The sequence below is a fragment of the Trematomus bernacchii genome, unplaced genomic scaffold, assembly GCF_902827165.1.
Source record: "Trematomus bernacchii unplaced genomic scaffold, fTreBer1.1, whole genome shotgun sequence".
Taxonomy (NCBI): Eukaryota; Metazoa; Chordata; class Actinopteri; order Perciformes; family Nototheniidae; genus Trematomus; species Trematomus bernacchii.
The window spans coordinates 6,990,688-7,018,389 of record NW_022987588.1 but is presented as its reverse complement, the minus strand read 5'-3'; the positions used below and the strand labels follow the sequence as shown (position 1 = coordinate 7,018,389).

Genomic DNA, 27,702 nt, shown 5'->3' with positions numbered 1-27,702 from the left:
GTGTGTGTGTGTGTGTGTGTGTGTGTGTGTGTGTGTGTGTGTGTGTGTGTGTGTGTGTGTGTGTGTGTGTGTGTGTGTGTGTGTGCAGTCCCCCTGAGTGTGACTGCTTTTAAAAACCATCACAGCAGGCACAAGTACAGCTCGAGTTAATTACATATTTGCCAGTAATCCTTGAACAAGAATGTGTGTATGTGAGTGACTTGTAGTTGTTCTGCTGCTGAATAAATCACAGTAAACTGGAGAGGAATGACATGGCAGACATCACTGTGAAGAGTGGAAGAGGAGGAAAAAGAGTTGTAAACGTGGAGGTGAGTTAATTACATGGATTTACGTTTTGCTATACATTTATTTATACTGAATTTATGTTTTAAACTATAGCCTACGAAAGAAGATTAGGGCCACGTGAAAAGCTGACCAAAGCAGATGTTTTGTTGACCTCTGAGAAATCAGAAAAAAGTCCGGATTAATAAAAAATAAAAAACGGAATTCTGAGAAAAGTCAATATTTTGAGGAAAAGTCTGAATTTTATAGAACTCTGACTTTTCTTTCTCAGAATTCCGACTTTAGTCTCAGATCACAAAAACATTTTCACATTTGGCCCTAATCATCTTCAGTAATAGCCAGTTTGTGAAATGACGTAAATTATGATATCTAAGAAAAATGATAAAACAACATGTTCTGACTTCTCTTTCTCTCCCTCCAGATGGATCCCTCCTCCTCTCCCTCCTCCTCATCTGCCTGGCAAGGCTTCAGGAGGAAGGTGAAGCTGCTGCTGCCCTATGTTTGGCCCAAAGGCACTGCGGCGCTTCAGGGACTCGTGCTGCTGTGTGTGTGCCTGCTGGTAGCGGAGCGTCTGGTCAATGTGCTCGTGCCGGTTTACTCCAAGAACATTGGTAAGCTAAAAACAGAGAAGCTGCAATAATGGAATAGGAGATCCAGATATTTCTTAGTAATGTAAATATGTATTTTACAACGTGTGTAAGGTAGTGACACAAACAGTGACACACTTCCCAGGAACAGAAGTCAAACTGGAAAATGTTCCTGTTTACTGCATTTTTCGAACTCTAGAGGGCAGTGTCATCGTGATTTTGAAGTGCTTTGTTCCATCATGACCTTGATTGATTATGTCCTTGTTTTCTTGAGTTAGGGTTAGGCTATGTAGTCTCATCCTAGTGTGTTTATGACCTCGATGTCATTTTATTAAAACAGCATTAGTTCGACCAGTCTTTAAATCATTCTTCTTTGGTCATCCAGACTTAATTTGGTTTTCAAGAATTACCTTTACTACATTTCTTGAAAATTAATAAGAATATTCATAGCCTTTTTGATTGTTCTTACAAAATATTTGTCCTGTGCACTACTGTAAGCATAAAGTGACAGTTTCAGCTAATTCTAAGCCTTTTAAAAAAAAGTTACTAACTACAGATGCAATTAACACACTTAAAACACACAGCTGAAGACACCCATATAACTGTAACAAGTGTTAATTATATCATTCACTTCAGACCTCTAATGGATACATTCGGTCATGTATGCAACATCATAATGCCCAAAAATATTTTGTGCTGATGTAAACAGTTCAGCTGCTGTGAAAGGAGATCTTATTGGTTTGAAGGAGAAAGGAACCTTCATTTCTGTAAGGGGGGGGTGTCATCATTTGCCAAAGTCTCTTTTGCCCTATTTTGTACACAGGACTGCATGCCTCCAGTACAAGGCAGCGACCCAGAAGCCTCCACTTCAGAGGAAGTCAGCATTCAGTTTGTCTTTAGCTACTTTACCCTTTAGAAAACTGGCCTTTTGGCTTTTGGAGCAACATGAAAGTAGAAGCCGGCGTTAAGAGAATGAAGCCGAGCGCTGCTTTGTGTGATGAGGAAGGCGTGGAGGAGCTTTCAGAGAGGGAGGGCTGGTGTGTGTGTGTGTGTGTGTGTGTGTGTGTGTGTGTGTGTGTGTGTGTGTGTGTGTGTGTGTGTGTGTGTGTGTGTGTGTGTGTGTGTGTGTGTGTGTGTGTGTGTGTGTGTGTGTGTGTGTGTGTGTGTGTGTGTGTGTGTGTGTGTGTGTGTGTGTGTGTGTGTGTGTGTGTGTGTGTGTGTGTGTGTGTGTGTGTGTGTGTGTGTGTGTGTGAGTGTGTGTGTGTGCGTGTGTGTGTGGAGGGTTTTCTGGGAGGTCACCCCTCCTGCCAGTCATGCTTAGCCGGCATTAGCGGCCTTTTTCGTGGAGTTAACTCACCGGTACAACGGACGTTTTGTCTCCGGGTCCGACCCCGCCTCCCACCCTCAGACTCCAGGACCTAATGCCAAAGAGTTGAAAATACCCCCCACTGAAAACACACACTAGAGAAGTAAAAGAATATTGAATACACACGTTTCTTTATTCATTTCTCTCCATCTTTTAAAAATCAAATGTTCTCCCTTTTCTCACCATGTCTGTCTCTCTGTCTGGATCTTCCTTTTCTTCTCATACTGCCCTCATCTGAGTGTGTTTTCTCTTTTTCATCCTGATTCCCAGCACTTGTACCAAATGGTAATGAATGTGAATGAGAATGTGTCTGTGGGGCAAAAAGGGGAGTGTGTGAATGTGTTCATGATTGTTTGTGTGTCAGTGGTGGGAAATGTGTTTTACATGAGTAAATGTGAAAGTGAAGCAATAGTTGTAAATCAAGTACCAAACAAAGTACTGAATTCAAATAAATGAGGGCAGCGATAAACAACAGAAAAACTATATCAAACATCCTCATATAAACACAACACTGCAGGATAATCCAAGTTGTGGTTACTATTTTTTAAATGAGTAATAGCAATAGTCAAGTGTTCGTTTAATGAGCAAAGTATAAATATGCACTGAAAGAAAGCATAATGCTGTTCAATTTTGAGAATCTAGTCTAGTGGATTATCATTAATGTCATCGGAAAAAAAATTAATGATGCAGCTGAAAATAAAAATGGTGTGTGTTTGTTTACAGTGAATGAGCTCTCTGCAGGAGGCGGCTGGACTTCGTTGGTTTTCACCGTCTGCATCTACACACTGCTCAAGTTCCTACAAGGAGGAGGGGCAGGTGTGTATTCATATGAGTACGAAATAAAATGTGTTTACATCTTACAGAAGCGTGAGGTTTTTTCCTCTCCCATCTCACTTTCTCTTGTAGGTACCTCTGGTTTCATCAGCAACCTCCGTCAGTTCCTGTGGATCAGAGTTCAGCAGTTTACCAGCAGAGGCGTTCAGGTACCACTCAGACTTCTTGTGTCATTGTTTCACTATAGCCAATTACTGATCAAATATGTACAGTGGACATGGTCTCAAATTAGGTCTCATGGTCAGAAATGGTTGCAAGTGTTGTTGGTATGTTATTTCCTATATATTATTATTTAAAATATATTGAAACATTTAACTTTAAACATATCCCCGGAAGAAGTGGTCACATAATTAGACGTGCAGAGCTGTCTGTCCATAACTGATTAAGTTAGGACTGGCACAGTGATCTCTGTTATGTATGGTTTAAGGAGATAAAAGTCAGAGACAGTGACGATACAGATGGTTTTGACTGGGATTTGAGGAGCCATAAAAATGACTCTGTTTAGGATTAAGTAGGGACAGAGAATGGTGCTTCAGACTAGATGGTGGCTGCAGCGTGGAAACACTTTCACTGTGACCGACATTGTATATTTCAGAATCAGAATACCTTTATTAGTCCCACAGAGGGGAATTGTACGTTGTTACAGCAGAAAAAGAGCCAAAGACAGCTTAATGTTACGAAGAAGCATGCATAAAAAAGTATTATGTAAAGACATGTAACAGGAAGTCTCTCTCTGCGCCCTCCCTCCACTCTTCAGGTGTGTTTGTTTTCCCAGCTGCACGGCTTGTCTCTGCGCTGGCACCTGGAGAGACGCACCGGAGACGTGCTGAGGAGCGTCGACAGAGGCACCTCCTCCGTCAACAACCTGCTGAGGTGAGACTGTTGGGGGGGGGGGGGGGGGGACATGTTGACTGGTCACAACATGGGACACAATGGTACAAAGGAACCACAACTCACACTTGTACAGTTTATCTATAATGATACTTTTTGGTTGTTTCTGTCTTTAGCTACATCCTGTTCAGTATCCTTCCCACCATCTGTGACATCATCATCGCCATCATCTACTTCGTCTCCTACTTCAGTGTCTGGTTTGGACTCATCGTTTTCACCTGCATGGTGCTCTACCTCAGTGGGTCAATGTGTGTGTGTGTGTGTGTGTGTGTGTGTGTGTGTGTGTGTGTGTGTGTGTGTGTGTGTGTGTGTGTGTGTGTGTGTGTGTGTGTGTGTGTGTGTGTGTGTGTGTGTGTGTTGTGTGTGTGTGTGTGTGTGTGTGTGTGTGTGTGTGTGTGTGTGTGTGTGTGTGTGTGTGTGTGTGTGTGTGTGATATGAGTGTGTTTTTACATTTGCAAATGGCATCAAGCTAATATGCAAAGAGCTAGTCTTCTATATGTAAATCAGGAAAAATGTATTATATTAGTTTACAAAACAATCTTACCAAATGCAGCTCCAAAATGATTTTCTCTCCTCTCGTCTGCAGCCTGTACTATCCTGATCACAGAGTGGAGGACAAAATACAGAAGAGAGATGAACGATCAAGACAACAACTCCAAATCCAGAGCTGTAGACTCCCTGCTAAACTTTGAGACGGTAAATAACGCCCAACACTTCCTGTTAAATGCCTATATTTATACTGGTATGTTCAGGTGTGTGTCACAACTGGTCTTTCTGTTTTTCCAACATTTTAAAGGGTTTAATAACATGTCTTTTGATATTTGAGTATCAGTCAATTCCATTATTTTTCATCTCTTTCTCTGTTGATTTGATTTATTTTCCCAGGTGAAGTATTACTGCGCTGAGGATTATGAAGTCCGCTGCTTTGAGGAAGCCATTTTGAAGTATCAGGTAAGCTTGTGCTGCCGTCAAGTGACCATCATCTGTACCAAAAAACAGCTAAAAGCAAATAGACATCCCATTAGTGTGCTAATAAAAGTGGAAAGCTTTAGTTAGTAAAGATTTAAATACACTTCCAATGTTAAGTTAATTGCCTGTATTTTCTCATTATCAGTTAATTGTGTGCTGGTTGTGTTTGGCAGCACTGTGAGTGGAAGAGCTCAGCCTCCCTGGCTCTGCTGAATCAAACCCAGAACATCATCATCGGATCAGGACTGCTGGTTGGATCTCTGCTCTGTGCCTACCTCGTCTCCGAAGGACAATTCCAGGTATTTGTCAAAGACGATATCACTGAATGTGGATTCAGTGACTCAGACATCTCCTCAATCATAATAATAATAATAATAATAATACATTTGATTTATATAGCACACTTTAAAGACAACGTCATCTCAAGGTGCTTGAGATCAGTCAGATATCACCTACAGTAGGAGACGTAGCAAATGCTTACTGTACCTCAATAACTCAGTCCTTGGTGAGAGTTTCCTCCTAACAACCTTATAAAACATTATTAAAATATTTTGTTCTCAGCTTGTTCTGATGCTGAGCAATGTGGTAAAAGTGTGAGTGGTGCTCGAGGGAGGTTAATTGATACGGCTGACGTACACTAAACTTGTATCAATTACACTGACAGGATCAGTAATGTTCAGTATGTGTTTGACTCCCGATCAGATTGGAGACTATGTTCTCTTTGGTACCTACATCATCCAGCTGTACACGCCTCTGAACTGGTTTGGGACCTATTACAGGTGAGGTTAATGTTGAGTACTATTATCACTGACAGCCGAGTATTTACATTTTAAAACCTATGACAGGAGGCATTTATTAAAATTAAAATAGACGTTGAAATTGTTTGTGTATGTTTGTGTGACAGTTTGTTAGTCAATATGGCAGATAGGGTTTAAATGTAATAGCTATAAAATACAGTATACCAATATTCTCCAAGTAAAGCTAGTACGACTACTTCTCCTTTGAGTACTACTGTAACAATTGTACTCTACAGTATACCCCTGGTTGTGTTTTGTGTTTCTCTGCAGGCTCATTCAGAGTTCATTTGTTGACATGGAGAACATGCTGGCGCTGCTGACAGAGCACGTAGAGGTGAGTCACAAAGAACATAAATAGTCTGTACAACTTGCATGTATTTCTTTGTTTTGTTGAATTCATATTAAACCATTAGACAAAGCCCATTATTAGTGTATTAAATTATATAAAGTGTCAACACTGATTTATCAGTAAATTCTCTTATTGGACATGATGGAAGCATTTTATCCGTTTTTTTTTGTTTTGGTGCTTAGTCAAATTAATTATATCTTAATTCCTTGTTGTTGTTTTTGATGAATTGAAAAATAAACAATACATTTTTGAGACATTTATTATTTTTCGTTTGCAAATGCAGTACTACGGATAGTTTAAATATAATACATTCAAATGGTTTCTCTTGTTTAGCAGAAAGCACTAACATTTATTAATTTCAGATCAGAAAATAACTTTATAGAAATATGTGTACAATATACATATAAATGAAATATAATGTATTATTGTTAGCTGGGGGATAAAACTGAAATCGTATAAAGTGTTTATTTGTAATGGCCCTGCTTCAGTCGTTGTTGGAAAATATATCTCACACAGTCAGAGGTCAGCGGATTAGGAGATCAACAAGTGTTTGTGTTTGACTTTGTGTGTGTGTGTGTGTGTGTGTGTGTGTGTGTGTGTGTGTGTGTGTGGTGTGTGTGTGTGTGTGTGTGTGTGTGTGTGTGTGTGTGTGTGTGTGTGTGTGTGTTTGTGCGCATACTGCATGTACGTCTGTGTGTGTGTGTGTGTGTGTGTGTGTGTGTGTGTGTGTGTGTGTGTGTGTGTGTGTGTGTGTGTGTGTGTGTGTGTGTGTGTGTGTGTGTGTGTGTGTGTGTGTGTGTGTGTGTGTGTGTGTGTGTGTGTGTGTGTGTGTGTGTGTGTGTGTGTTTGTGCGCATACTGCGTGTACGTCTGTGTGTGTGTGTGTGTGTGTGTGTGTGTGTGTGTGTGTGTGTGTGTGTGTGTGTTTGTGCGCATACTGCGTGTACGTCTGTGTGTGTGTGTACGTCTGGCTTTATGAGTGTGTGTTTGGTGGGAAAAGGCGTCCTCCGGCTGCCTCACTAAAGGCTCCTACATTCACAGGCCCTTGATATGGTAAACAGCCACATGAATGTAGACAAAAGCCTTAGAGCACCTTAAAAACACAGCGGCTCTTTTCTTTGGCTTGGGAAGGAGGAGGAGGAGGAGGAGGAGGAGGAGGAGGAGGAGGAGGAGGAGGAGGAGCGGGGTCGCAAAGATCTGATGGGGATGTTTTGTCAAAATGCTATCAAACTTGGTTGAGGAAATATGAAAGATTACATATCAGTTAGTGCACATATAATGGGATGAAGATGTAAGGACATTTGGAGAATGAAAGAAGGAGTTATTATGAAATAAGAGAGGAGGGAGCAAGTGAGAAAGGAGGGGGAAATACAAGAACAGAGAACTACGGGGTAACTTTAGTGTGTATAAACAGTCTCACTTTCTCCTCCTCATTTTGCCATCTTTCTTTTTCTTTCCTCCCTTTTTCTTCTTCTTCATCAATTGTTCTCTCGTCCTTTTCCATACAGCGAAAAAATGGGCAATTAATTCAAAAACAAATTGTTGTTCCTGTCATTCTTACACTGGTTTCCCTCTCTCTCCTCCTCTTCCTCTTCCTCCATCTCCTCCTCCACCTCCTCACAGATTCAGGATGCTGAGGATGCTGAGGACTTGCAGCTCACAGCAGGTCAGGTGGAGTTTGACAGAGTCTGTTTCAGCTACGTACCTGGGTGTGTAGCCATCAACCAATCTGTTTACAAATCAAATCCACTTCTGTATATCTTGATCTTACTTTATCTAATTGTACATACAAAAAAAAAAGAGAGATTGTCCTCACCAGAGAAACAACAGCATTGGTAACTTAGTCAAACACTTGTTATCATCACCTGCTGTCTGGAGGATGACTAAGAACAGTCTACGAAACATATTGACTTGTATTAATGAATGTCTAATTGACCTCGTGTATGTGTTGACATTAACGCTGAAGCATATTGACAGCATTATGTGAGATGACAAGAAAGAAAAGATCCAGGGAATAATCATACATATCTGCTGTTTACATCAATACATTGACCTTCTGTAACTTTCATTTTCCAGATGTTCATGGTCATGCTTGATTATTCTTTGACCCATAAGATCAAAGTGTAGTTCATTTTGATCCTGAATGTTGCTTTTCTTTGTGTTTGCAGCACTGAGATTCTTAGGGATGTGTCCTTTACGGTGGAGGCGGGACAGACGGTTGCCTTGGTATGTAGTCCTCTGTTGACAGTATTCGATCGTCTATAAAGTCTAATTTCCTTGCTCACTGTAACCAAATCTCGAAATAACTTGTCGTCTCATTTACAGTACGTTCATGGGTGTCTGGCAGTGGTGGGCGTAGTAGTAATGCAAGTGTTAATACAAGTATAATGCCTTCTAACATTGTGTGTGTTTGTGTGTGCAGGTTGGTCCCTCTGGATCAGGGAAAAGCTCCATCCTGCGTCTGCTGTTCAGATTTTATGACCTTCAGAGTGGCAGCATTCGCATCGACGGGCAAGACATCTCCAAGGTAAACACACACATACTGTAAGCATGAAACACTTCAGAGGTGACTGGATGCAGATTCTTTCTGGACCGAGCCAGGCCAGCAGTTTCTCCTTGTTTCTTGTCTTTGTGATAAACTAAGCAAAGACAAAATAAGCTAATTCCCTGCTGGCATTAACCCCATATTAATGCAAAGATGTGAAAGGGGTATTGATTTTCTTGTCTTATTCTTGGCAAGTAAGTGAATCCATATTTATCCTTTTAATACTAAATTAAACGCCTATTTGCAGGCTTTTCTAACCCCACAAAAATAGAAAATCAATACCTTTGGCTTTTTCAGTAGACATATATATATATAAATATATTTCTTTCTTTCAATTTCACAAAGGCACTGGGAGCAGGGTCAGTAAACACTGGTTACCCATGTTTTTAAATGATACTTATCCAGTGTCTGTAATGATCTGTTTAACCAGAGTTGGTGATGTTTCCTAAACAGTAGATGGTTTCCATGAGTTGATTTGGTTTGTGTTGAGTTGAAATGAAGGCGGGTGTTTACACTGATGTGCGATGTAACATTACTGTTGTGTGACTGGAGTCCCGTGGCTTTGATCATGTGTAAGTTAACAAGTTCTGAAACATGTCCAAATCCTTTTTGACTACAACAAGCGTCATGACATCCCGCAAGAAAACATAAAGCAGAAATAAGCACCTGTGATGACTGCAGAGCGAATGTCCCGGAAATAGATGTCAATGAAACGTTCCCCACTAAAGACAAAAGCCAGATGTTAGTGGGTGTTGGTGGGTTTATTGTCCAGTGGGAAAGAGGCTGTGTTTTATCATTTGTCAAATATTTCTTTAAACTGCAGCCAGAGTCGCACCCATTTGTATCATCGGTTGTGATGTTTTTTGATTGCCTTTCTATCTTTTAGAATGTTGTGTTTGTTTCCGTTACACTGTCTCTTTTCATATCAGTCATTCCTCTTTCTTCTGTCTCCTGCCTTTGCCTCACGCACCTTGACATCCACTTTCCCTCCTCTTTTTCTCTCTCTCTCTCTCTCTCTCTCTCTCTCTCTCTCTCTCTCTCTCTCTCTCTCTCTCTCTCTCTCTCTCTCCACAAACACACTCATACACACACACACACACACACACACACACACACACACACACACACACACACACACACACACACACACACACACACACACACACACACACACACATCTGGGCTGAGTGTGTGAACTCCAGTCACACTGTGAATAAATCATAGTAAAAGGTTCCTGAATAATGCAGCAAAGAGTCCAGACGCCAGATGTATGTGTGTTTATGTCTCTCTCTGTGTGTGTGTGTGTGTGTGTGTGTGTGTGTGTGTGTGTGTGTGTGTGTGTGTGTGTGTGTGTGTGTGTGCGTGTGCGTGTGCGTGTGCGTGTGCGTGTGCGTGTGCGTGTGCGTGTGTGTGTGTGTGTGTTTGTAATAAAAAAAAAACATTTATAGCCATTGTAGCTGCAATAACTCTTTTTATGATTTGCCAAAAGTCTTAAAAAAAGCCAAACACATGCATACCTGTTTTATCCGATGGACATGCTTGTTTTGAAGGCTGAGACTGGGGATGATTATGAGGACTCTTATTTATAATTTACTCATAGCTGCCAACTTTTTAATTTAGACTGAGATGTGGTATTGGTGAAGTCGGGTCATGTTATGATTATCCACAGCGAGTCAGGGTCATCGCTCCTCGACCTCCAGGAGTTTTGTTCAAATAGGTCAGCAGCGAAATTAACTTGTGTAGATAAAGAAAATAGACAATAATCATGATAGATGATGAATCCTTTATTGATAGCAGCAGCACGCTTGCTAACATCCCACCATCAGAGCCTGAATGACGCTGAATATTCGCTATAAGTTTAGTTTAAAATGTTATATAAACTAGAATGCTATTTAATTTAGGAGAATAGCGTTAATCAGCAGAGCTTTTTTTTCAGTTAAATGTCTGAATTGTATTTGATGGTTTATGAAGCTTTTCCATCGTTTCTTTTTGATGAAATGTATTCCTGAGATGGCCCATCATTTAGTTTTCTGTTGACAGCAACAGTAACTATATTCTACAACATCATGCTGCTTTTCAAGCCAGCAGTAAGTAAGGCTTTTTTTTACGGCCCTCTGAAGGCAGCAGGTGTCCGGTCCCTCTGTAGTCTGGTGCGATGTTGTCTTTGTCAAAGCAAGAATTACGTAGACCCCTTAGAGCTTAGTTTTGTGCAACCAGCATTAGTGAGTTGTACAATAACCACAGAACCCTCCCTACATGTGCACATGAAAAGTGCACTATGATTAATTACTCTTCATGTCAACAGCTGTGTAAGAGACACACAGCTCTACTAAAATCTGTGTATACCTTCTTGCTCGGCTCATAGCTCTTTCAGCACGGTCCTTCTGATCCTACCCTCGTGGGCCAAGTGCACCACAGGCACACCATTTTTAAAAGTGCATTTTGGCTCGCATACTTGGCAGAGCCCACTAGACTGAGACTGGTTAACAACAATAGGGTCCTATGTGCACACCTAGTATTGCTTGTGGTGGAAAAGATATTAAAAAACAACACGGAAAGTATTACACCTTGCACGGCAGCTGGATACTCCTAATATCATATATCAAACCAAATCCATCTGGTCAGGCTTCAAGTAAAGCGTTTGTGTCCACCAGCCAGTAACTGGACCTATTCGTGTCCTGTGGGGACTCACTAAAAGTAACGAGCATGGTTTAGGGTTGTGACGACACACAGAGGCAACCGTTCGTTTTAAACAACAATGGTGGCTCCTTAAGAAGTTAGAGTGGTGCAACAGCACAGGTTATATATTAGAACTGGATAGTGTTCGTCCATTAAAGGAAGAGACAAGAAAAGCACATTAGGCTTTTCTTAATGGAAAGATGTTTTGGCTCTTCTGCTGACTAGCTTCAATAAAAGTTTGATTGACCAGTGGCGAGCCGTCAGGGCCCTCTAGGCCCTCTGTGAGGGCCTAAGATATAAAAATAATATTTAAAAACATTTAAAAAAATAAAAATAAATTTAAATATATATTTTTTTAATATTATTTTTGTTATATTTTTCATTAGTTTTACCGAAAAAAACCTTGATTTAATTGTATTTAAAATAACATTTCCAAAGAAATAAATCCTTCGAATCTGCCTGTTCAGTCTCTGTTGAATGTGAAGGGTTACATGAAAGAAGCTCGTCTGGCCCTCTCTGCGATTCACAGAGGGCCCGCTATAGTAACTGAACGAGAAAGTAATGTCAAATGACAATACAATTGACCAATCATATCTTCCCTCTAAATGGGTGGGTTTTATTATCGCGGACTTTATGACAAGTTCCGCCCGCTGTGAAACTTTTCTTGTTTCCATAGCAACAACAACTTCCTGTCAACAGCGTGAACTCGCCTTCAAAATAAAAGCATGCCAAATTACACTTAAGACATACAACTGCAACGAAAGTAACAAACACAATGCAATATCATTTTCAATGTCAAAGAACACAAATTGGGTTCACAGGTGTTGTTTTGTGTGGTAGAGGGTCGCTGTCATTGATGCGTTTTGCACCCTGGGCCGTTGTTTTGATATTCCGCTGAAGTATACGCTGTGACGTAATAACTCTTTTTTTTTCTTTTTTTCGAGGGAATTGGTGGGGGTCAGAGGGTCTAGGTATAAAGCTCACGGCTCGCCACTGTGATTGACAGGTGGTCATCCAATCACCTGCCAAGTATTTTTTTTTAATACCTGCCCCTTTTCAAAACTGTTTTTCAATGAAGGCTTCTACGTTGGTTCTGAGTATCAAACCGTTAATCAGCCCATATGCCTAATTGTCTGTATTTTTACGATGTAGTTCTCTTTTTACGCTTTGAACTGCAGCTGAACTTGTGGCAGGTTTGATCCTATTGGTCCTATTGTTTATCCTGCTGTCATATTACCAGAATGTTAGTAAGTCGGTCGTCATTAAAACTATTATGTTGCACATGCACATAAGCTTTAGAAAACGTGTTTTTATGGAGTTATGCATAATTAGAAATTGGACATTTGGCGTCAGTTGCATGAATACTTGAGAGTTTGCCGCTCTGTAATTACACATCAAGAAGAACATTTTAATCAACTGGCATACATGCACACATGTGGTTTTCTCTTTAATCAGATTCAGATCTGGCTCTATGAGGAGCAGGATGAACAGGCAGTGTCAAAACGCCTTAGTGTCCTCCACTGAAGGATTAATTCTGTTGATTTTTTGTTCGGCAGCCATTTTATTTTGCATCTTTCATTGTTGTATTTAATATGCCAGGAAGAACTGTAAACATTGCAAGGATTGTAGTTATGATATAATAAGCAATAGTGTAATGTTAATTACATTACATTAACACTGATGAAAAGTGAGTATTTGTAAAGCACATACAAGCTAATCTGGTTATTGGTAAATGGTAAATTCCTAGGAAAAAGTAAATGAGGGTGTTATCAGGGAGAGATCATATAAAGCTGGATCCAATTGATGACAAGTGGAAAAAACTACTCAGCGCCCTTCGTGCTAATCCCAAATAAATCCTTAGAAAATATCCGGCAATAACTTTTAATGGCTCCATAAACTTCAAATTATTTGTTAGTCATGATGCAGGTGAAAATGAGGAACTTATATAATCAATTTGACTATTTAACAAGGTGATTCTTCCAATAGCTTAATCACAGTTTAAGAGAGCTTAGAGGTATTAGTAATGAATCAATACAAAATTATATTTGGATCACCTTTGTTACATACGACATAAAAGGACATGGAGTAGTTTGTTAGATGATAGCAGTTTCTCCACAACAGCTGTTTCACATGTTTCGTCATGTCACTCAATTAAAATCGACCTGCCTTTCATGTTGTGCCCTCTAAATACTTTTTTAATGTGTCACTATCAGGGGATTCTTTTGCCTGTTTTATCCACTAAAACAACATCCGTCTGGCGATCAGACAAACATTCACTGTCGTTATCACCTGGTAAAACAGAGTGGTCATGGTGAGAGGTGCTGAATCCATTGCAATGCACAATGCAAAAATCTTCAAATGAATAGTTTGACGTTTTTGCGATGAGAAGGTTAATACCACTGTCATCTCTATACACTACTAAAAACATAAAGAGGCCACTTTTGGTTTTACATTTCTGCTTGTGTTTCAATAACAAAGAACACATACAAAAAAATGACATTAAAACATTCAGTGGACGAGAGCCATGCTCGCTATATCCTCATGTTTCCAGACCTTTTGCTATGCTAGGTTAAAGGTCACCTATTATGCAAAATTCACTTTTTAAACATGTGTCTCCACGATTTTTTTGGCTTGTGTAACCATTAGCCAATCACTAACCAAGGTAACCCCCCCCCCCACCTTATCACCTGAATCTCCTCCTAGAGCACCATTGTGTTCTTTTTAACCAAATATCTCTCCGAGGGGCGTGGGGAGTGGCTCCTTATTTTCATCTAAAGTAACAGACAGAGAATCAGCACTTTGGAAACAGGGCTGAAACAGAGGGGATTATGGGATGCTGCAATGATCTGTTTGGTGTTTGGAGCCAAACACTTCAGAGACATGTTTTGTACATATCCGAGACCTATAATATATTGATGAAAAACAGAATAATAGGGGACCTTTAAGTTAATCACCTGCTTGCTTGCTTGCATGCGTTTCATATTCAGTGTACTGGCAATTTCTTTGTCCGACGGCAACTTCATCTCAACCGGGTTTTCCTTTCCAGATATCGTTGAAAGCTTGAGTAGAAGTGTTGCTTCTATAACTTCCAATTGTGCGAGGCATTTTTATGTAGAACAGACAGAAACGTTTTAATGAAATACTTTGAATGCGAGGACAGGAGACTCTGGGATGTGGCTTGGTTTAATAGATAATTGTTATCATTGTTGTTGCCACATGTTCCAGCTGAATCTGGGATCTAACAAAGAGATGTTCCGCTTGTTGGACACAGTTGCTTGCAGATTGAAGGATCATTTCCCTTCAGCTGTTGAAAGGGAAAGATTTTGACATTACTCACATGGCCATATGTATAGAGTTTGTTTTACTCACTTTATCAGTCCTCTTCCCCATACTGGCCATGAAGTGTTTTAACACTGCCTCACATAATGGGACAAACTCCACAATCCTCGTCCTGTGCAAAAATACATTCAGCTAATAATATTATAGTCTGAGTTAGCTCAGTAATTCTATTATTTAATACTATAGTTGAATCGCTTCAAAACCCTTGTAAAGAGTTGTGATGTCACTTTGTAAATGGGATTTGTTAGTGTTATGCAGTCAAATATAGTCACATTTGCAGGAGTCCAGTTGTTTACGTTGCAACACTGGAGACGCCTCAGCCTCATGTCCCTCTTTGGGTTTGTTTTTTGAGCCATCAGTCCTCTGCCACTGTGTTTGTCCTGCATATGGCAGCCACATGTAGTGAATCTCTGATGAATCGCCTCTGCCATAACACTGCAGGCTGATGCTGAGTCATTTGTGGGAGTTTTTAAAGTGTCCGTCAGGAGATTTTATTTTTTATTTTAGGGGATATAAACAGCAGTTTCTATTTAGCTTAGTTCCTGTTTAACCATGATGGAAATCACCGCTCACAACGACACAGTTGTTTTTGTTGTTCTATGACACACTTTCTGTCAGTAAAGAGCAGACAGAAAGCGTTTATTCAAGCAAATCGAGTAACATTCATCAATAACTCGAAGCAGAATCATTGCAGGGTTAGAGAAAGAAGGGTCCCTACAGTAAGAGCCAATTTATTAGAGGAATAGTCCATGTTTTTTTTCAAATGCATATATGCTTTCTTGCCAAAAGTTAAATTAGATATCTGTTTTGAAAGTATAAAGTTTGAGTAGATGCTAAACCTTATAACCAGTCCCAGAATGGAAACAAGGGAAAAGGGCTACTCTGGCTCCCAAAGGTAACAACATCTGAAAACAACGTCTCTGAAAAATTCAGCAAAATGTTAAAGAAAAGGCCAAACGCATCGCAAAAAGCTATGTCTTAAAATATAACCCTGAACTTGTAGAACTACAACAAAATCATAGCATACTTACATCAACAATCAAAAACAATGTTTAAAGGGTTTGTTTAAGGAACTCTAAGCACATTGTGAAGGTTATGGAATAATTGAAGTCTTAGTTAGACTAGATGGTCCGACCCAACCCACCAACAAACCTCCTTTCTATGAACAAATATATAATACAAAGAAATCAGGTTTGGTGCAGAAAGATCTTAAATACCTCATCATCTAACAGATGTGTTGTCTTGTGTGTGAGGACAACTGTCTTACACTAACATTTTCTCTTTTGTTCCGCTGTTGATGTCTCAATGAAAAACAATAAAAGCTTTCTTTTTTTTTTCTTTGGTCCGTCCATCTGTCCATTCATCTTGTTCTGACATTTGGTTTTTAGAGCTCTGTCAACTTGCCTCTATCAAAAACAGATGCTGAGTTGTACTGCAGTCAAACAAATACCAAAAAATAAACGGCAAAGATCAAATTAAGGCAAAGTGACTGATAACCAGCCAAACCGAGCTGTTGCAGGAAATGGAATTTGTATTGTTGCGGCGGAGGACAAAAGCTTTCAACAAGAAATATTCAAAGTCCGGCACACTGACCAGAGATTCATTGAAAACCAGAAATTATATGGGGGGGAATTCAAGGGCCGCATTCATGGAAAGCGCTTCTTCTTAAAATAATTATTTAGCTGATAAAAATATGATTTGGAACTGATATGATGCAACTCCTCTAGTCTGGAACATCTGCTTTTCACACTGGTAAATATGTTCAATATGTATAAATAAAAACAGGTTGTGATAGGAATTGTTCATTTTATTCACATTATTTCATTTAAATCAAATCAAATCAAATCAAATCAAATCAAGGTTTATTTATAAAGCACATTTAAAAGCGATTTTTGGTCGGGCCAAAGTGCTGTACATGTAATAACTACAATCACATAAAAACACATTTCTATAATCACAATAAAAGACAATAAATTACAACAGATATTTAAAAAAAAAAAACACAGGGAAAAGTCAGGAGTCGTGCTCCGCTCTGACTAAAAGGCCAGGGAGAACAAGTGTGTCTTAAGAGTAGATTTAAAAACCCCTAGGGTCTGGGCCGACCTCACATGGAGGGGCAGAGTGTTCCAGAGCCTCGGGCCAGCTGCTGCGAAGGCTCGGTGCCCTCGGGTTTTGAGCCTGGTCTTGGGCACTACCAGCAACAGCTGGTCAGCAGACCTTAAAGCTCTTGTTGGGGTGTAGCGCTGGAGGAGTTCAGCTATATAGGCCGGAGCCAGCCCATTAAGTGCTTTAAAAATAAATAAAAGGAGTTTAAAATCAATTCGGAACTGAATTGGAAGCCAGTGCAGTGAGGCCAGAATTGGGGTGATGTGGTCACGCTTTTTGTGGCCAGTGAGTAGACGTGCAGCTGCGTTCTGGACTAGCTGCAGGCGTTTAATTGACGCCTGGTCCATACCCACGTACAGAGCGTTGCAGTAGTCCAACCTCGAGGTAACAAAGGCATTACATTTAGTTGCTCCAGGCTTCAGTAGTTTACTATTGATTTACTGACCTCTCAGCTCTCTCTCGCATTGAAGAAACCTCATTCACATGACCTCCTCTGGACAGAAGACAGGCTACACAAACACACGAAGAGCAGATTTGAAAAACAAAGATAGTAGAATAAAAAAAACAGAGTGAGAGAGAGACACACAAACATACACCTAGAAGGGGGGGGGGCTTAATTTCCTGGAGATCCAACTTTGTGAATCTGGAGCCAGTAGAGAGTAAAAGTTCCGGCGGATCGTCAAGAGCTTGAGTTTATAGAGAGAGAGGTGCACTGCTGGACAGATTGTTATTGAGAAACAGTGGCTTTATACTGTATTAATCGACACTGAGACAGACCTGCCAGCTGGAAAATGAATGAATGAGTATCTAATTGAAAGTTAAGGCAAAAAGATGAGTTTGGATTTAAATGCATCGACTGATAGACTGTCTGACGTCCATAGGGAGGTTATTCCAGGGGAAAGGAGTAAGATAGGAAATGTCCATCTGTCGTTAGAGATACATCAATGTATGATCTGCAGCGTTGAAAATGGGGCCCTGTTCATAAGTTATTAACTGTCTGACTGGATGTTGGTTAAGCCCTCAAGGTTGCATTACTAGAGTGTGTATGAAACAAACAAGTAAAGGTATTGAGAGTGCCAGATGTAATAAAGCAAAAAAGAAGGTAAGACCACGTTTGTGAAATCCTGGTTGCAGAGACGGAGAGACGGGGACAGAAACTAGTTCAGGGCATGTGCTGTCTGTGACCTCAGGGCAGCATGCATTATATAGTATAAGATGAATTAAGCCATGCAACATTTATGTAGATGTATGCTGTGTATGTGTGTGTGGGGGACAGAAAGACCTCGACACAACATATATATTAGGTTTGTAACACGACCGACAGATCTTAAGATCTCTAATGCTGAAAACACTTATTATGCAAAACCCACTTTTTCATGTCTTTTATACATCAACATGTTTCCCCTCTGTGTAAAGAGATTCTGAACGTTTCAGGAAAAAAGATTCGCTCTCTTTTTGTCCTGATCCATTTATATAAAAACCTGTCTGAAAATGAGCTGATCAGATTTTGGCCACTTTATGATGTCATAACGATTTGTTGGCTCGTGTAACCATTAGCCAATCACCAACCAAGGTAACACCCCCCCACTTTATCACCTGAATCTCCTCCTAGAGCACCATTGTGTTCTTTGTAACCAAATATCTCTCAGAGGGGCGTGGGGAGGGGCTCCTTATTTTCATCTAAAGTAACAGACAGAGAATCAGCACTTTTGAAACAGGGCTGAAACAGAGGGGGTTATGGGATGCTGCAATGATCTGTTTGGTGTTTGGAGCCAAACACTTCAGAGACATGTTCTGTATATATCTGAGACCTATAATAAAGTAATGAAAAACAGTATAATAGGGGACCTTTAATGCGTAATAATTACTCTTACTTATTAGAATCCAGGTATTATTGCGCGTTGCACTGTTGGAGAAGCCTGTGACCTAAGATTTTCATCGACATAACTACTCTGTAAGCTATGTTCGTATGACAAATAAAGAACCTTGACCTTGTAAGCAAAATATATTTTCCATAATTAGCTAAAGGTTTTGTCCCTCTCTGTGTCCAAGGTGCGTCAGTCTTCTCTGAGGTCGTTCATCGGAGTGGTTCCCCAGGACACGGTTCTCTTCAACAACACAATCCGCACCAACATCCGCTACAGCCGAGTCACAGCGAGCGACGAGGAGGTGGAGCGAGCTGCCATGGCTGCCGACATACACACCAGGATACTGGAGCTACCTCAGGGTCAGGCTGGGGTGTGTGAATGATGATAATGATGGAAATGTTTATTTTGTTTGACTTTGATGATGGCTGAAGAATACCTTTAACAGGACATTTGCTAAGGATGGCAAAATTACACACATCCTTGAGTCAAGTAGAAGTACAGATACTCGTGTTTAAAAATACTCTGGTAAAAGTAGAAGTACTGACTAAACTTCTTTACTCAAGTAAAAGTAATGAGGCTTTGAAATGTACTTAAGTAAAAAGTACCCATAACTACCAGCTGTTTTAAAGAGTACCTGACCTCCCTTTATATTAATAGAACAATAATGTCATTGTTAGCTTATGAATGTTTCCATGCTGAACAACGGCAACATGACAACGTTTTCATTGGTCCCTCTTCTTTAGAGAAGACCAGGAAATGATGGATACACGGATCGTGTTAAGATCAAAAGGCACACAATGACTCTAAATAATAATGACCACGCCACCAAACACACATTAAAACTAAAGTAACCAGCCTGTTTTGAAAATGTGAGAAGTAGAAGGTACAGGTATTTGTGTTTAAAATGTAAGAAGTAAAAGTAAACAGTCGTCAGAAAAATAAGTAGTGGAGTAAAGTACTGATAACAGAAAAATGTACTTAAGTACAGTAACGAAGTATTTGTACTCCACTACTTCCCACCTCTGACATTTGCCAATTTGAAAGTTGAAATATTTAGATGCAGGTGGGTAATGATGATTATAATGGAGATGATGGCATTATGTCCAATCAGGATATGACACGGAGGTGGGGGAGCGAGGTCTGAAGCTCAGCGGGGGGGAGAAGCAGAGAGTGGCGATCGCTCGAACCATCCTGAAAGAACCTCGGATCATTCTGCTGGACGAGGTGAGGAAACAGTGGGATTACCACTCTTCAATACTTGCTTTATAACTAAATGTTACTTATAGACAAGAAGGTTAAACACCGGCAGCATTACTCAGGAACATTAAGGGTTACAATATTCACTACAGGTCAGGTCGAGGCAGTATCATTCCAGGCCAAAAGTGAAATATCTTGACAGAAACGAAAGATTGCAACACTGAATATATTGTATTTATAATCTTACTTTATATCCTTATAAACTTACCACCCACCATTTCTCCACTGGGGCGGATTTGGCTCTGTAGATTGAGCTGGTCATCCACTAATTACAGGGTTGGAAGTTTTATCAGTTATTATGGAGATTGTCTCTCCGTAGCTGCGTTCAAGTAGTATTTAATCACATTATACATATTACTTACATTCATTTGTACACACTATTATACTGTGTGTTGTTTACTCCACCAGGCCACGTCTTCACTGGACACCCAGACTGAGAGGAACATCCAGGCTTCACTGGCCGAGGTCTGCAGCAACAGGACGACTGTCGTGGTCGCACACAGGTGACAATACTACCAAGATATGTCGTTTAACTGGGAAAACCCTAATAAGTTCCATTTTTGTACTTGTCAGCAGCCACAATTTCTGAGTGTCAAGACACCAATTGGTGCAAATCATAGCCACTGGATGCCATACATTAGATTAGATTTGACTCGACTTATTGTCATTTTACAGAGGACAGCTACTGAGATAATGAAATACAGTGTTGAACTAAGATACAAAGTCAATTAACCTTCCAAAAATAAAAATTGAAAGACTCTATAGCCTAACAAGGAGCAAATGTAGACACAGCTTTGCATACTAACAGGCTGACACTGAACATTTTAACATGATGATGTTTAGCCGTTTTTTTGTGCGCTATCAGTCTAGACTGAGGTCAGTTTCTCGTGACGCGAGAAAGTGAGCAGATGAACAAAGTCACTGGGGTACATCCTCTGAGGACCATGAATGTCTGCACAAAAGGTCATAGAAACTCATTAAATTCAACCAAGCAATGTCCGCCCTCCACGGATGTATTTATGTCACTGTTGCAAGCAGTGACTCCTTAATTGTCGGCTTATAAATTGTATAACGATGTTTACAAGCCAAACACTCTGTTTTCTTTGTCTACACGTCAACACTTAAAATTGAGTTTCTGAAAATCTTTACCCGACTGGAGTTTAACAAAAGCTCTGTTTTCAGTGATCTCAAACACTCTATAATCAATATTACAAACATACCCATGTTCGTGTGGCGTTAGCTCACAAACACGGATTTTGCCAAGGACACGACAGTGGCCTCTCACAATGTGATTACATTTGCGGTTGTAATACAGGACCAAACAGAAAAGGAAAAAAATGGTCAGATGAAGAGATGAAAGGAGAAGGATGTGTGATAGATGTGGTGAAAGAGAAACAGGATTAGATGCAGACACAAAGAGAGGGATGGAGAGATTAAATGAAAAGCTGTTTGGAGGACATGAAGTGACGTGTGATGACAGGTCAACAAAAGTAAAAGAACCAGATGTCTGGTTATTAATCTGTCTGTGAGTGATATTGAAAAAGACTTGAAAGGCTCTGACCATTCGCTCTGAAACGCATCAGGAGTGAAGTAGCCTCTGGTGCTGAATCTGCCATGTTTTTTCCCTATCATTTCCTGTTTTCTACATCATGAGTACAATGGGTTCTTTTTCTTCTTGTTCAACACAAACATGTTTTTATTGTAGGGGAGAAGAAATGTTAAAAGAGTGAATTTGTAATTTACACTACAAATGGATAACTAGAAGAACAATATTTAGTTTCTCATATTTACACATTTGATCATTACCAGGTTCTCTTTCCAAATGACCAAATAAGTCAAGATGTATGGTGTGTTTCATTTTGCTAAACCGATGCCTGAACTAAAACGCAATAACAATTTGGTTAATCAGCTAAAAAAATGTAATTTAAAGCATCATTTGTAGACTCTGAAATCTTCATGTAACCTAAGATACATCTTTACTTATAAGAGCTATTGGTTGAAAGTACAATATGTTATTTATTTTTTAAAGTGTCCCACACAGAAGCTGTCTACTGTATATTGATCCTTGATTCCAAGCAAACAACATGTCTGAAGGATATTATTTTTTTTAGTTTCAAATGTTCTTGGTGAGGTGAGACTTCTGGTTCAAGAAATATATATTTATTTTCTTTCAATGTGTCCAACACTATGATTGAGGACCAAATACCTGCATAACTAACCTTCCCATCAACCTCAGCTGTACTTTGTGCTATTTATCAAATGCTAGCATACATGTTAAACTAAGTTGGTGAACATTGTAACCAAAATACCAGCTAATCTTGTGCCATGTTACAGTAGCATTGTAATTGTGTAAATACAGCTTCACAGAGCTGTCGTCATGGCTGTTGACTTGTTTTGTTACTATAATGTTGTGGATGCAAACACAAAGAAGATTGTTTACAGATGTTGACTGGGACTAATCATCTGTGACTAGTACTCTCACCAGCTGGGCTGTGAGGTCATTTCTTTATAATCTTCATTTTTTAATTATCTGTATAGTGCCAGTTTTGCTGTTCAAGTCTTTCTCTCAGACCTCACGTTGACCTGCAGTCTTTGAACAAGTTGATCCACCAGCTTAATAATCTTTCAATAGCAGCAGCAGATGGTGTGTGTGTGTGTGTGTGTGTGTGTGTGTGTGTGTGTGTGTGTGTGCGTGTGTGTGTGTGTGTGTGTGTGTGTGTGTGTGTGTGTGTGTGTGTGTGTGTGTGTGTGTGTGTGTGTGTGTGTGTGTGTGTGTGTGTGTGTGTGTGTGTGTGTGTGTGTGTGTGTGTGTGTGTGTGTGTGTTATCATTTTATCTAAGGCCTAGTTGATCAAGTCAATAGACAATCCTGATCCTACAAGGAATCACAACAGACAGGTCATGATTTCACTTTGAAGGGTGAGTCTGTAATCAACTTCTGTTATTGGATGGACTGAATGTTTTTCTTCTCCTGAACATGATGAACTCCTCAACTTGTTATCAGTAGGTAGTGATGTGCAATGAATTGGTCTAACACTTAAAGAATGGGGAAACCTTAGTTGTTCTATTATTATTATTATTATATACTTGTAATGTACTAATTTAACTTGAATTAATTCCTGCATGGTCTCCTGAAATGCCATTTAATAACTACTGTATACAAAGGAGTCTTGAAAACATAAAGTTGTGTTTTGCTTAAAAAGCAGGTCTTATTATTAATTTGATTGATTTGATTGTTGAGGTCAGCAGAGTGCATATACCTTCTGTCTCATTTAAATACAATTAAATGTATTTGTCCCAGAGAGGCAATTTGTACTGCTGCAGATGCAATTAAAACACAGGGCAAGACACACAAAACATTATTATTACGTTTTGTTTTGGCATAGTAAAATCATGATATGTTACTTTGTTAAAGTAAAGCATTAAGGAAAATGGTGAGGACCTCAAGTGTAAATGCAAGCTGAAACTCACCTCAACAGTTCATGAGTTTAACAGGATTTCTTAACATCAGACTTGTAGTCTAATGACAGACTTTCCTTGGTTGGCGTCAGTATGCCAATGAGCCAGCATGCATGTATGTTTTGCCTAGAAATATGTTTCACTGCACTGCATCCCAGCCAAGAATAGGAAGATATGCAGCATAAAGTGTATTCTGAACCTGACCTTAAAACCCAGACATACTCCAGTGCTGTGTTAACACACTGGGTTTTTCTTCTTGGTTTAAAGTCTGAATCAGAGGTTAAAAAAGCTATGACGTGTTCAGTCTCTAGGGAGAGATATTTCTACCTTTGACCGAGGTTTTCTATCAAATATTGAAGGTGGACGTCCAAAGATAGCCTTGGTGACACTAAATCAGAGTGGTGGCTCTGCTGAAGCTTGAAGTGACATTCAGCAGTTTGGAGAGGCATGAACTCTATGGTTGAAAAACCTTTTTGTGTGTCATGGGCATGGGTATAAATACCTCCTATCTAATATCTAATGTTCACATTTTTATTTACTGAAGAAGAAGATCGAATGTGACACGGATACAAACGTATAGATATCTTACAACACCATGGAAGACATTCTCCCCATTTGGTCACATTACAAAGTTGATTATGCTGACAGACAGTTTGATTATTGTGCCTTTAATCAGAGAATGGTCATAAACATGAACTTTAATAATTTACAGGTTCATTAAGAGTTCTCCAACCCAGAGCAACATACTCAGCTGTGTGTGTTTGTGTCGGCTTGTTGCACGTGTATGACACAGGTAAAGACAGAGTGTGTTTGTGTTTCTGTAAGTGATTACTAATTAATTAACATGTATTTCACTTTTTTATTTTTTATTTAATTTGAGCTGTTCGTGTCAATACCAAAACTACCGTACTATTCAGAAAATGATTTGTATGTCCTAATACATAGTTAGCTTCTTGGTAGCTGAAACTACACAAACCAAAACATTTACTCTTTTTGTGTTGTGCAGGTTGTCCACTATTGTCGGCGCAGACCAGATCCTGGTGGTCGACAACGGACAGATAGCGGAGAGAGGAAGGTAAGGTTATCTTTTGGGGATGTTATCTTGTGCTTGTGTGACACACCTGAACGATTCTGTGTCTCCTAAGTGCTTGCAAATGCGTTATCTGTAGATCTAAACCTAAGAGTGTGGTGTTGTGTGTGACCCTTAAACCCTTCTGGTGCCTTTCTCAACCCCAGAGGCTGATGGACAACCCCATATCACACACACACACACACACACACACACACACACACACACACACACACACACACACACACACACCACACACACACACACACACACACACACACACACACACACACACACACACACACACACACACACACACACACACACACACGCACACACACACACACGCAATGGAGCTGCCACTTAACTGTTGATGCGTACAGTCTTTTGATATAGGAGCTGGTAATGAAGACTTCCTTTCTCACACAAGCACATGCACGCTCACACTCACACTCACATAGGCAGTGGGAAGCAAGAGGAGACACAAGTGGTATTTTCCTCTTTCTAAAGTTTAAATTGATCATTCAGATGAATATATTGTCCATATTAATACTCAGGTATTGATAACAGCAGAGAGGAGTTAGTCACATATGGCACTGTGGTTGATGGTAAACATCTGCAGGGACTTTGTTTGTCCCTGCAGGCATGTGTGGGGAACACCAACCAAAAAGCATTCATCTTTTGATCGACATTGTGATGTAAACACAAGATGGGCTCATTGAACCTCCGGTGTCAAAATACACTGATTTCTGCCACAAAGTGTGGGAGTGAAACAGAGACAGGGAGAGGCCTCATCCCGTCCTCAGGCTTTCCCTGTGCTTAACATTCTTTACGAGGACTACGTCCGCGCTAAGATGGCTAATACTTAAAATGCTGTTTGCTTATGAATACAACCTGTGTCCAAGCTTACATGTACACATTATACAAGTGTTTTTGTAGCGATCAACCACACCAACAATGTCTTCTAGGGCAGACACAGCCAAGTAAGTCTGCTTGGATAGTTCATCTTTTGTACAATCTCTGCCGGTTTGGGTTATGGGAGTGTGATGATATATTTTTGGAAAACTCAAAGGTTACATTCAGATGATTTATATGGCAGCAAAAAACGATTTTCTATGTGAAGATATAGTGGAGTAATGGCGTCTCGAACAGAGAATGATATCACACTCACTGTGTGTGTGTTGCCCTGCTGCTGATAACGCCGTTACGACTAAAGGCATTGTTGTGACATCGCCAATTTGAGAGCTATGTGGAGGCAATCCCTCAATCATTGATATAATCTGTATTTTTAGCCCCTTTACGAACACAAAAGCCTTAGCGTCTCCTTTTTCAACTTTTCAACTTTTCTCACATTTTCTGTCCTCAGACTGACCTCTTGGCCACTTCTTCCCCTCTTTTCCTCCAATGTTTCTCTTAATTTCCCCTACTTTTTCCTAATTATCTTTCTGCATTTCCACTTATCTCTTAGTTTCCTCCACATCAACCTGTTCCTACTTCTCTATTTCTGACCCTCGCAGTGTTTCTCTCTCTGTCTCTCGCTCTCTTTCCGTCTGGCATTCCAGACAGGAACACACTTGTGGTTTTACTAATTCATAGTAAAGTTGTCTAGGAGAATTTTATACAGCTCAACTTTGTTTTAAAGCAGCTCTGAAGTTACACGACATTATGAGTGACCCATATTATCCTCTGCCTGCTTTTCATTTCTATTCCTTTTTTGTTAAAACTAAATTCCTCCCTTTTTCCCCTTTTTTGTTCCTCACAATAACAGCAAACATTAACAGGTATTATAAGAAAAAGTTATTTTTACAGATTCATTACATTTGTGAAGACAATTTGTATTGGCAATACCAAATGTGCAGGCATGTACCATTAATGCATGCTTAGTCATGTACCATGCCATACCTGCTGGCTGGCTCTGTTGTGATTAGTCAACCACTTAGAGATGTCCCGCCCCTTAGCCTATCAAGTACAATGTGTTGGAGCGCTAGCCGAGACAAGATCGAGTGTAACTTAGTGATGTCATTATGTTACAGAAGTAAAGAAAGGAGTCTAATAGAGTGTTTCAGGCAAGGGGGGGAGTGTGTGGGAGAGAAACTCCCTCTGGAGGGAACACAGGGATTTTAGCCTTTGTAGACCGTTAACATGCGCAAAAACCTATCACACTACAGGAAAGGGAAACCCCAAAAAGCATAATAGGGCCTCAGTTTTGGGATGATTGGCCCTCATGAGCTACTCTGACTTTTTAGTGTTTTTATCCACATTCTACATTTATGTTGGAAGATCAGAATGTTGATACCAGAAATGTTTTCTTTCTTGTCTCATCCTATTTTCTTCCTCTGTCCAGACATGAGGAGCTGCTGATGCAGGGAGGTCTGTACGCAGCCATGTGGATGAAACAGCAGAAAACTCACGACACGCAAACAGAAACACAGACGAAGAATCAGACTCAGGACACAATGCGCTGAACTATGTTTTTATTCCACACTCATAGTTATACACATACTTGATTTCTCTCATATGTGATGTTTTGTAATTTCATGTATCTACACCCACTGTTGACTCTGCAGAAAGAGAAACCATGCAGTTGGTCACAAAATGATAACATTGACACTGTGAGATCATCTCGTCTTTCAAACCTGGTCTTGTGTTCCCTTGCAAATAAAATGCCTTTTCAATTACGGTTCAAGGAAAGATATTGTCTCTCATCATGTGAAACCAAAAGGTAACATTCCCTTTTGTTAATTTACATTGTAACTTAAAGTGGACCTATCATGCTATATTTGAATAATATATTGTACTGTAGGGCCATACCTATATAAAACATGTCTGTGAAGTTATTTTTTTCAAAATACCAAACAGATCATGCATTTTAGCCATGCCTCATTTCGCTCTATTTGCTCTTTTCCAGCCCTGTTTTTGCAAGGGCTGATTCTGTGAGAAGTCTTCTTCGCTGCTTTTGTGGCAGACTACCGCATCACTTACAGGCCTGCCATATGTACTACAGCGTCTCCAGCGCTTTCGAGCGGCAATGGCCGTGGCCGTGGCCCAACCCCCCCATTCCCCTGATAGGTGGAGAGTTGCCCATATAGGCCGTGCTCCCCGTTTCTGACATCAGAACAATTTCAAATCTGTATCAGCTCCGTTGCAGTCCCGTTTTTAGAGATTTGGGTATGGAGGAAAAGAGAGAGGGTTGTGTTTTCTGACACTTGGTGAGTTCCCTGACACACCGGGGACACATATTCATGTATAAAAGACATACAAAAGTGCATTTTGCATGATAGGTCCCCTTTAAATAACAATACAAAAG

The 27,702-nt window shown here is 40.0% G+C and overlaps 1 protein-coding gene across 1 annotated transcript; it reads left to right on the top strand.

Moving 5' to 3' along the window:
• The first annotated feature begins 251 nt into the window (after positions 1-251).
• Positions 252-27,063, top strand: abcb6b (ATP-binding cassette, sub-family B (MDR/TAP), member 6b). Its single transcript, XM_034128942.1, has 19 exons — positions 252-308; positions 713-893; positions 2,959-3,051; positions 3,142-3,218; positions 3,827-3,942; positions 4,077-4,198; positions 4,547-4,656; positions 4,846-4,911; positions 5,103-5,228; positions 5,632-5,708; positions 5,997-6,060; positions 7,698-7,783; positions 8,243-8,300; positions 8,497-8,601; positions 18,796-18,970; positions 19,723-19,835; positions 20,277-20,371; positions 24,333-24,401; positions 26,740-27,063. The coding sequence occupies exons 1-19, from the start codon at positions 252-254 to the stop codon at positions 26,858-26,860; spliced, it is 1,911 nt and encodes a 636-aa protein (XP_033984833.1). The 3' UTR covers positions 26,861-27,063.
• The last annotated feature ends 639 nt before the right edge of the window (positions 27,064-27,702 follow it).

Coding starts and splice junctions, on each gene's coding strand:
- abcb6b (XM_034128942.1), top strand. CDS start 252: ATGGCAGACATCACTGTGAAGAGTGGAAGAGGAGGAAAAAGAGTTGTA. Junction 309..712: donor AAAGAGTTGTAAACGTGGAG/GTGAGTTAATTA, acceptor CAGATGGATCCC/TCCTCCTCTCCCTCCTCCTC. Junction 4,199..4,546: donor CTGCATGGTGCTCTACCTCA/GTGGGTCAATGT, acceptor TCTCGTCTGCAG/CCTGTACTATCCTGATCACA.